Source organism: Acyrthosiphon pisum, chromosome A1 (assembly GCF_005508785.2).
Source record: "Acyrthosiphon pisum isolate AL4f chromosome A1, pea_aphid_22Mar2018_4r6ur, whole genome shotgun sequence".
NCBI classification, from domain to species: Eukaryota; Metazoa; Arthropoda; class Insecta; order Hemiptera; family Aphididae; genus Acyrthosiphon; species Acyrthosiphon pisum.
Window position 1 is genome coordinate 149,173,046 of NC_042494.1, and position 12,090 is coordinate 149,185,135.

Consider the following 12,090-nt stretch of genomic DNA (forward strand, 5'->3'; position numbering starts at 1 on the left):
CTAATAAAACGACTGAACGAGTTGAGTATATTATTAAGAATCGCTCTCGGCCGTTGCAGGATTGATATTTTCAAGAGACGCGCGTCTTATTATTTATTCAAAAAACGTTGACGGCGATAATGTTATAATCATAACAAAGTGGCTGTGGGAAAATCGTTATCAAAACAAACCCCCTGTTTGTTTAGATACCTAATAAAAATACGATAGAGAAAAATAATAAACGGCCATCTTTACGCGAGCGTGTCAGACTCGGTGCACAGGTACTCATATAATATTGTGTATATTATGCTCGTCAGGGGTACTTAAACGCGTACCAGTATAGACGTTTAAATCTCTCTCCGTCGATTCAATGCAAACGCCAAACATAGTTCGATCATGAATCATGCCGCGCTTATTATAATAACGTCATTATATTACATTTGTGTTTACAAAATCGATGTGTTTAGACGACATACACGCATGTCACTAAAAAATAAAGTTATTATTCTATCCTAATACAATAACACAATATTATTATGATCAATGATCGTATATATAATATTATTAAAATACGCATACATTCACACGGATTTCAAGACTAAGAAATTCATTATTGATTCTTTATATAGGTATGGGTAGGTTAGGCTATATAGGTATTATTATTATATCATATTATCTCACTAATCAGTATCGGATAATCGTCTGCAGTTATATCTATTTATTTTATGTCTTAAAGTCTTATTAAAAATCTTCATTGGTTATATTATACTTATATAGGACCTTCTATAAAATCTTCGAACATTGTTTTTATTGTATAGGTACCAAATTATAATTATTTAGTTCAAAAATGATTTGCCTCTAATCAAAATAATTTACACCAAGTGTAAGTCTTGTGTAAATTTCGTATTAAACAGTCAAAAGATTGTATTCGTGAATTATTGTACAATATTATTATTTTTTCTTTTCATATAATTATAATTTTCTTACGTGACACCTTTATCGGCTTTATCGTCACAATTGCATTTCATATAAACCGTATCATACAACCGCAAGTTTGAATATTTACCACTGACTCTACATAAAACTCTGAATATCACATATCATATGAATCATTGAAAATTATGGTGATTACAATAATTCATATGTTAACAAAGGACAAAGGTCGAACTATATTAAGGTTCGTAGAATTCGTATATGGTTGCAGTAAATTCACCTTCATAAAACTGTTAATACGGATTTGGTGAGCTAGCCGGAAAAAATCAAAACATCGTTCGAGTAATAGCAAACAAGACTTAGAAACCGAAGCAGTGCATGCGAGAATATTAATGACAACGGGAAATTTAAAAACATAATATGTATATAGGTCATTGCATGTAAAAACGTAAACTGCAATTGTAATGCGTTGTACTTACCTAATATCGTTTTTTGTTATTTAATTTTCATGTTCATTTATTAAAGTTTCACTATTAAAACGTACTTATAGGTACCTATTATATTATTGTGTTCATAATTATTATTTATCGAATCTTTAGTTTACTTATTATTCGATGTATAACATTACATTATTTGGATTTATCGTGATGTATTATGAACTATAATTTTCTATAATAACAGCAATAAATTATTAAAATCTTTGTCCGTCCCATTACATATGCGTCTCTAATACGCAAAAAAACGTGTGCATTTAAGGGATGGCCGTAATTGTCCATAATATTGAATAACCCATATAAATTAAACAATTTTAGGAAATGTAACAAAACTCACAAGTAGACATTATAGTATGAAGGAATTACGATTAAAATAATATGATATGACTTGCTCCAAATCCAAGTGTATGACATATATTTTAATATTTATGATACTTTTTTATTTGATATAACTATTGTTATCGACATGACTATTACATTATAATAATAATAGATATAATAATTATTATAAAAGTATAACGTCGTTGACGCTGAGTCGACGACAAAAAGTAAGAATATAGTGAATAGTGTTTTTAGTATGGTTTTTTTAGTAAGTATGTATATATTGTTATTGTTTGATTTTTTACAAACATTTTTTTGTGCATATATTCATTATTTTTTAAGACTGTTTTTCAGAAGTGTCATATTAGAACTATTTGAAACAGAAGTCCGAGTTTTGTAATCACGTATATTTCGAATATTTTCGTATTATGTTATACATACTATATATATATAATATATATAGGACATAGGTATTGTACAAAGTGACCACGTTACATAGATATATACACTTAAAAATATCAAAAAGTAGTACTCATGAGTCATGAAAGTATAATTTTCAAAAACATGTAGGTATATAGATAGTGTTTGTGTTTATAACATGTTCATCAGGTTATGTCTTATTTTATTTTAGGCATCTATCGAATATATATTCTTGGAGGCGACATCGAATATCGTAAGCATACGACTTGTATTGATCTCGTATTGATCGATCTAAGAGAGGCCATCCGTGCGGAAAAAGTGCATACAATAAAATACGAGAAGAGATGCTGGGACGAGTGTGACGGCCGATTAGAAAACTGCACCATCTGCACTGAAAACGGACGTCACCTGCAGCTCCTTCAAAACACGATTTTCGCTACCCAAAATAAATTGCATGACCTCTGGCAAATACACTGGAACGAGTGGAGTACTTTTTCAAAATGTAAATAGGTATTATAGCTGGTAACAGGTACCTATAGCGTGCGGTCATACCGTGGTATACTCACATTGGATATTATAATATACATAATATTAAAACGTTAATGTTATATTAGGTATGTACCTACCTAATAGGTACCTATATAGGTACCTACCTATATCAGACCATAACCTACGCGTTATATTATACTATTATTGTTTTATCACACGAACTACGCCAACGACCGCGGTATCCGGCATTTGCCTGCGACCGTGCAGCAGTACGGGCGAGCGGCATAATATAAACGTTTTTCAAAAGACACGCGTATATACATTATTCAAGACGAAATATAAAGAACGTATTTTTTTATTTTATTTTTTTTGTTTTGTTGTGGACAGATTATAGTTTTAGGCCCATTAGTAACGGGGACCGGCGGAATAAATGAGAAGTTTTGTTTTGTGTGTTGGCCGGTCGGCGCATGGTAATGTACATTTTGTTAAAAATCACGCACACCGTCATACATACGATTATTATTACTATCACTATTATTATTATTATTATTACTATTATTATTTTAAAGGAATATTAAAAATACGAAGAAAAAAACACCGTGTAAGAAGGTCGAGTCTATACAACGCGCGTGCTCCGGAGACTTATGAAAAATTCAAAAAAAAAATAAATACAACCGGACTTAACATAATGATTTGTCACACGTCCACCGTCCGTCCGTCGTCGGCTCGCGACGTCGTTTCGCCCGGAACGAATGTATTCAAATTTCGCTGCTCGCTCAGGGCTGCTTGTATATATTGTGTATATAAAAAAAATGTACATATGTATATTATATTTGTCATATATATATATACGACGGCGTACGAATTGAGTATTCTAATGGTTCGGTAGTTGCTCGACCAAACACAATATGACGATTAGGAAACGCGTTATACATTAGAAAAAAAAATAGAGTGCAATATATTAATATTATTTATTATATTTAGATCGAAGGTTTCCCGATTTCGCCATTAACCGTATACTCTCGTATACTGTATAGACTCTAGATAGGTAATATTATAATATAGGTACTGCGACCGTAGTTATGGCGAATATTATAGTGCACCGCGGGATGTAAAACGTTACAATTAACACCCGTTCGTAGGGTTTCGGTTTTTACAGAAATAATAAAACGACCACCCGAGAATGATATTATTGTATACAGAACGATATCAGTGTGATTAAAATAAAAGGATGAACAAATAGGACTTTTAACGAACATGCCAAAAACAATTATTATATATTTATATAATGGACATTATTAATTATTACCATACCATAATGGGTAATGGATAAGTTTATGTAAAACAATATTCACAAAAATAATTAATAATTATGTTTTGATTGTTTTCTGCGGACACAAAAAGTTTTTAATATCACCATCACGAAAACATTTAAAAATAAATGAATACAATTCAATATATTACATCTGCCATTTAAAATGTATAGGAATATATTTTAAGTTATTTTATTGTTATTAATCGTGTGTATATATTATACAGGTATTATAATATATACACACGATTAATAACAATACCAGCTTATAAAAATCAATAATACAAAAAAAATACAAAAAAAATACAATTGATTGTATGCATTATTGTATCACGAAAAATCTCGTTAAAAATAATTTCTTGTAATTTATCATTTTTTACTCAGTTTTTTGATAACAAAATTAAATGTTATGTTTACATATAGCTGTATAGGTGTATACAATTCTTAATAAATAAATATTCTCGAATTCCCTCTTCGTTGTCAATTAATCAAAACAGAAAACGTTCACAAATATATTATGTAGGTACCTATATATCTATATTGCGTATATACAATATCATACATTATTTTATTGAATAAACCTGATTTTGTACGTATAAATAATTATTCGGTATAAGGTAATTTACTAATAATTTAAACACGGGCGAGTATAACTAGACAATTTAATAAAAGAAAAAACCGACAGAATGAAATGGAAAAGCGGAAATAAAAGTTGTCAGCTATAGTGCTATGTAGTTATAATAGAAATAAACTGTAAGTCACTGCAGAGTGATAATTAAACTATGATAATGTCCCATTTAAAAATAAATATATAGGTACGCGTTAATGTTGCTACCAAGTATACCTAACTTATATTATATATGGAATAAAAAAACTAGATAAATATAATATGTTTATAATATGTATAATATATTATATATATTATATAATATGTTTATAATATGTATAATATATTATATATATATATATATATATATATATAGATAGATATACATTTTCAAATAAAAATTTGGATGCCAATTTACCATAATATAGCTGTTAAACCGGTTTCAAACTGGATTATTATATAGACACTAGTGAAGACTATATAACTTATTTAAAACAAAATGAGTAATTTATTTTTTTTAATTTTCACACGTAAAAATCAATCATTAATAATTGAATAGTCTTGTCTCAGGGAAATCTTACAGAACTTTTTTTTTTTAATATAAATTCCAAACTGCAGCATTGAGCGTAGGTAAGCTTTATTGGTTTTATAACGATGGGTATATCTTTTTATTTAATTTATCGTGCCATTGAATATGTTTTAGAGTAAAACGTACTATATTATATTTAATATACCATACGTTCAGTTGTACAGAATGATTGCAGGTTTAGGAATTTGACTAAGTTCCTCTATATCGATCAGATGTGGGACACTACAACAGATGAAACATGGATGAGGTTATTCCAACACGATTAGCGAAAAACTTTTTAAGAACCTACCGCTAAAATATTATATATAGAAACGCATAGTATATTTATATAATTATATTATATTTTGTTCGACGATAGCGTGAAATTAGTACCTATATAGGTACCACGGTTATCAGCTACTCGATATTCTACCGTGGTAGGCACCTGCCTATACATAATATTATAGCCATATAGGTATAACATTATCATTATACGGTGGTATCATAATAATGTGCGATGATATAATGTCATCGACTTGGACGACTCAGAGAGGTCAATAATAGATGTAGAAAACGTTTTAACAATATGTATAATATTATACAAAAAGTAAAACGTTTACGCGTTTGCAGCAGGTACCCCCATGATGTATAATAATGACAGTAAAAAAACGGTCCGGATAAATCAATCTTATTAGTCGCGCGTGCAGTATATATCACCAACTACCGACACATTACGCTATACCTATATTATATAGGTACCTATCCATATAATAATATAACCCTTCCACAAGCATATATATAACTTATAACTATAAATAGGTACACACGAACGTATATGTGGTGTATGTGTGTGTGTAGTGGGTTTTGATTTCTCTCGCGCATATCACAATAAAATATATGTGCCTCGCGTGTGTGTAACCTTTGTACAAATAATATAAACACTCCGGATGAGTAGGCATGTTCTCGGTATATTTTTATTTTATTTTATTTTGTTTTTTTTTCTATTTTGTTTTCTTTATTGTACGATCGGACGTTCGAGGAATCATTTGTCATCTCCTCTCCTCTCCAGGGACACCGACCGCGATGTGTTTTCTACGTACCATATATACAAGTGTGAACCACTCGACCTTGCGGCCATCGACCAATATTACGATCAATTTTTTTTTCACCATCATTATTGTTATTAATGTAATAATTCGTATTGATCGAAACACGCGGAGGTTTGACCCCGAAACGTTACTTGTTTGAGGTCATCAACACCGAAGAATTATCGAAACCGATTTTTTATCCGCGACCGAGACTACCTATATGTAATATTATTATTCCGAGAAACACGAAACTTATACTGACCAGCAACTTTTTTTCGCCACCAAAGTCCCGTATCGTGACACGTTCCGACTAGCACCTTGCAGTAAACCCATCGAAATGCAAATCCCATATCCAGAGCAATATTATTATTACTAATACGAGTAATATGTAAAATAATATTTTAATATATTATATTATATTATGTTTACAAATTACAATCACATGCATTTTTTAAACACATTAATGTATCGGCCATTGTGATTGGAAGCAATGACATGCAGGTGGTATAAAAAATATTACATAGTTATTATTATAACGCTTTAGAAAACACTAACTGTTTCTTATTTTATTCTATTTATAGATCAATGATCTATGTATATCGTGTGTACACGCCATATACTATGCTAATGTTATTATTATTTTAAAAGCCATTCCAGTTTTGAGATTTTAAATTTTATCAAAAGATCAGCTAATTAAATGATCTTTTTTAAATATAAAACATTAGTTAAAATAACGGACACGAATTATACATTACATACACATATAGTCTTTATCTCGGCTAACCGATCAAGATATAAAACTATGCAAGCACAAGCACAATAAAACAAATTACGGGATTTTCATCACACGTACGCCAATGAACGCTTGAACTACAATATTATTCACAGTAAAAATTCGCAATATATATTATTCTATAATATTGTTTAAACCCACTGAAATTATTAATGTATAGCCGTGTACCTACTATATCATATTATACAGAAACCGAAACTCAACAGTCCTCATTCCATAAGATATTCAATATTTTGTATTTAATGGTAAATTATGATTTATAGATCAATATTTTTACAGTTTCGGTTTGAATACATTTCGAACCTGCAAATATAGTCTCCGCGGTTAGTTGTACCTACTATATTATCTATATTTCATATTCCGTACATGTTAAGTATTTTAATACTTTTTTTGTATTATCCAATTACCTATATAAGTATATACGTTTAGAAAAAATTATTCAAAATATATTTGAAATCATTATCTTCTTGTTTTATAATTACAAAAAAAAAAATATAGGTATACAGCACAACTATTTTCGTATAATTTACCTTAGAATTATAATTAATAATAATATGCCTACTAAATTTTCTAAATTGTATACCCTAAATTTAAAAAAAAAAAAGTTTCCTAGACTCACTCGCAGTTCTGAACAGCTCTTGAGATAAGCAATAATATTTAAATACAGCCTATTTGAAACGTAGGATTTTTAACGGGTATGAATATTATTATAATATTTACAAGTTATAGAAAACGTTTGACGACGCACTGACGCTTTACTATATTATGGTAGATTATCTTATTTCTCGATTTTTTTTTTTTGTTTGTTTAAATACTAACAACCGTGTAATAATAATAAAGTAAAAGACAAACCTACTGCAGAAGACCACCACTGGCGTAGGTAGAAATTAATTCCGTTGTCGTACGCCATATCGACTGGCAGATTTATTGGACGGTACGTGCCGTTTAATTGGGCCCCGTGTAGTTTTTTTTATATATACGCGCATATAACGAGCGAGTTTTCAAGTTCTCCTGGGTTTTTTTTTTTTTAATGTTTTTGTTTTGTTTGTTTGTTTGTTTTTTTTTCTTTAAATATCATCAGTTTTAAAATTCGAGCGCGCGTGGGTAGACGCCGATACAGTGACAATATTGGCAGTCAGCTTAGGTTTCATGTAGGTAGCGGAAGACGTAGTTGTAAATAGTAAATTTGTTAATAACTTATACAACATATCATATAATAGGTAATAATAATATATATTGTACAGTGGAGATATGGTAGTATAGAGTATAGAACTATAGACTATAGAAAATCATCGTACGCCGTTTTATGGATCGGACGAATGTTTTCAAGCAATTATTTTACGATATTTTATGTGACATAATACGATATTACGAGCGCACAATAAATAGGTATATTATATTATAATACACAAAAATAAAATATAATAATATAGACTCACGGCATATAAACGTAATTTTAACTTTTTTAATACTGTCACGACTGCAATGTTTTAAACCTATAAAAGTCTCTACTAATATTTCCTCGCATTAATTATATAAATTCGTCCGTGTAATAACGCACGCGCACATTTATAATAATAATATATTATATATATGTATAATAGTATTATGCGTTTCGCATTATAATAATCATTGAAAACCTATAAATAATAATATTTTACTCTTCGAGTTTTGAACCGGGATTTCGTTCTATACATAAGGTAATAATATTCTGTTTGTTATTACTATTTTTATTTTTAATGACAAATATTTATCACCCCGCTATTCTTTTACCCCTCGAAAAAAAAATATAAAATATAATAATAATAAAACACCATTGAAAATCTAGAGACAAATAGGCGACACCATATAATACAAAGCCCTTGCGATATTAGTTTCGGTTAGATTTAATATACAAGACTATACCTACACAATATTATAATATAACAGTGTACGGCCAAGCGTGGGGGTGGCGGCTGAATGTCAAAAAAAAAAAAAAAACATCTTGGCCTACAGAAGTCACAGTGTCACATTAACAGGTGCGAAGCATTGTGCCACGGTGTCTTCAACAGGTATCTTCGAAACACGTCTAATTTTATGATTTATACGACCGGCCGCTTCTGTCTTCTCGCGGGGCTCGCTATAAATCACCGGGCGGCGGAAAAAATAAAATAAAAAAACAATATTTTTTTTTTTTAAAACCAGTATGCACAGTGCAGTATATATACAGGTATATATTTACTCGAGTCACGTTGAAAATTCGACCACTTCTACGGGGGTCATAAATTTTTAAATAAACAATAATGTCAACGACGTATGTTATATGTATATATGCGACGAGACGTATGTCGGACACCTTCTTCACACTTTGGCCAATAATAATTGTCTGTAAAGAGGCGTTAATGATAAACACGCGGCTCCCATAATATTATATTCTCGCGCCGTGACCTCTCCAAATCGGTTTACAATAGGTAGTATGTAGGTACATCAAAACACACCAATAAACACCACTTTTATATATTTAATATAATAATACATTTTTTCTACCTTTTTTTTTTTTTTTCATTTTCCGTCATGTCTCCAAGTGACAATAAGGCGTAGTGTGACCGATCGTTTGGCCACACCGGTGTTGATTTCAATAAATAAATAATTGCAGAAGTGTTTTTTATTATTATTATTATTATTATTATTGTTGTTGTTTGAACTGTTCACCGGTTTCAGACCTCTAATTGTGCTCATTAATGAATTATGGTTGGGTTTACATTGCATTAGGGAAATTATGCATTCGGTTCCTGGTGGAGGAGGAGTTACACTCTTTGTTAAATATATGAACAGTAAATGAGCAAAGTATAATAATAACATATAATTTCGCTCATACGTGGTAAAATATGTGTGTTCAGTGTTTACCGTGCGTAAGTACAGTTTTCAAATGAAGTTTAAAATGTTAATTTATACGTATATATTTATAGCACTGATGATTGTGAAAAAAATATGCAATTCATGTGCTAATATCCGTTGGTACCTACTATATTATTATAGGAACTGCAGTAAATGATGTTTTTTGTGGGATTTAATATCTTAATATTTATTATTCTTATAACTTACAACACCTCAATAGTCGTGTCTTAATTAAAAATTATATTCACTGTTCTAGTACTATACTTAACGTCCTAACCTATCCTAACCTATTTGGCTACTCAACATATCGATATGACGATATACTTATAGTCTATACTATAATATACGTAGGTACTTACTATTTAATACTAAGTACTAGTGACTGATTCACTTGTAGATACTTGTAATATTAAATTCAACTCTTTTGCAACTCCAAGTATACTCCTCTCAACGTTTGATGAGTTTATATGAACGTTAATTCACTTTGACTGTTATTATAACTTAATCCTAATTTGAAGCATTAACCTATAGGTACGATATGTAGATATTCATTAGATAATATGATTTATTTACTATATTATATACTCGCAATATCTGCGACCAGCCACAGTATATTATATTATTTATACATTATATTTCCCTATTGGTCGTTTCGTATTTATTAAATTGTATACAAATAAAACTAATTATTACCTGGCATAGTCCTGACGGCAATAAATTGAATCATCTTTGATAAAACACGACGGTTCGTCCTCTAATACCAAATTGCACACGCAGCATCTTAAACACGATACGTGCCAAATTTTGTCAGAAACCTTCAATAAAAACCTATCCGTAATTGGATCCGAGCATCCTCGACACTGCAACGATTCAGTCTAAAACAAATAAGCACAAACATATTATAAGATAAAACTGCAATATCATGATAAAATTTAAAATACTAAACATATTTTATATTCGTTAATCATCATAATAGTATAATACTGCAACTGCATTATTATTATTTAAATAAATTGTAATCGCACAATTATTTTTACTATACTATCTTTATAATATTTATTAACTTCATTTTTATCCAGTCAACATGTTATCTTAACCATCACAAAGCACTATATTTTCGAAAAGTATAATATGTTTCTATCAATAATACTCTTATTGTTTACAAACGAATCAATAGTAGGTACCTATATTATAAAATATAAATTGTAAATAAAAATAAAGTATTTAATTTTTTTTTATTGAACTTAAGCCCTGCAACTAAGGCCATAGCTGTTCTAGGGGATTATTAACTATGGTACGGTAAGGTGTTGTTACGGTGGGTAAGCAAACACGTGTATGTGTGGCAAGGTTTTTACTACTACGAACCCGGGTGGTCACCCATCCGGGAGCTAGTAGCAGCGGGGGCCGTAACACGTTTGGGCACAAAACGATATTTTTACCAGTGATTCGGTAGAAAGATTGGGAACACACGTTTAGGTACCTACATTTTTTTCAGACCCCAAAAATCAATATAACGTTTGAGTAACATAATATTTTTAAAATAATATTACGTTTGGGTACCAACGTTTATATGTACATTTTTTACTTTTATACTTTTAAATTTTGTTTTTTAGAGACTATTAGCGTTACCTAGGAGACACCGCGAGGAGGTTGGCTCTTAATAGTCTCTCAAAAATGTGTATTATTTTATTTTTTATTATTAATATTTTAATTATTTTATTTTGTCATATTATATTAAAATATTTGGTCATTCATTACAAAAATTCTATTAAAATCTTATTTTATTTTTTTACTCATCTATATTTTTTTTTTCTGACAAAAAGTGGACCGATGTCATATAGATAATTTCTTATATTGTTGTCAACTTTAAACTCACTGTATTTTTTTAAAATATAGTCAACATTATCTGAATTATTAGATATAAGTAATTGATATTAATTGGTTTGGAGTTAAAGTATAGAGTATACCACTATTGTAAATAAATAAATACCACGTGTTTATAAGGTTTACCCAAACGTGTCTTGTGTACCCAAACGCAAAGGTGGGCATTAACTAGTTAAAAAATTAAAGTTAAGTTAAAAAGTTAATTTTTTTTAAGCTTTTTAACTTAGCTAAATAGTTCATTTTCTAATCAACTTATGAACTTAACTAGTTTAATTTACAGTTGAAATAACTTAGCTTTTCTCAGTTGATTTTAAAAAAATCCATC

The 12,090-nt window shown here is 29.8% G+C and overlaps 1 protein-coding gene across 2 annotated transcripts in view; it reads right to left on the minus strand.

Annotated features, from left to right (window-relative positions):
- Positions 1 to 12,090, minus strand: part of LOC100166565 (LIM/homeobox protein Awh) — a 62,566-nt gene that overhangs the window by 16,080 nt on the left and 34,396 nt on the right. For both annotated transcript variants that reach the window (XM_008183487.3, XM_001949677.5), the window contains one exon: positions 10,575 to 10,756. In XM_008183487.3, the coding sequence (XP_008181709.1) occupies positions 10,575 to 10,756 (182 nt within the window). The remainder of the gene's footprint in view (positions 1 to 10,574; positions 10,757 to 12,090) is intronic.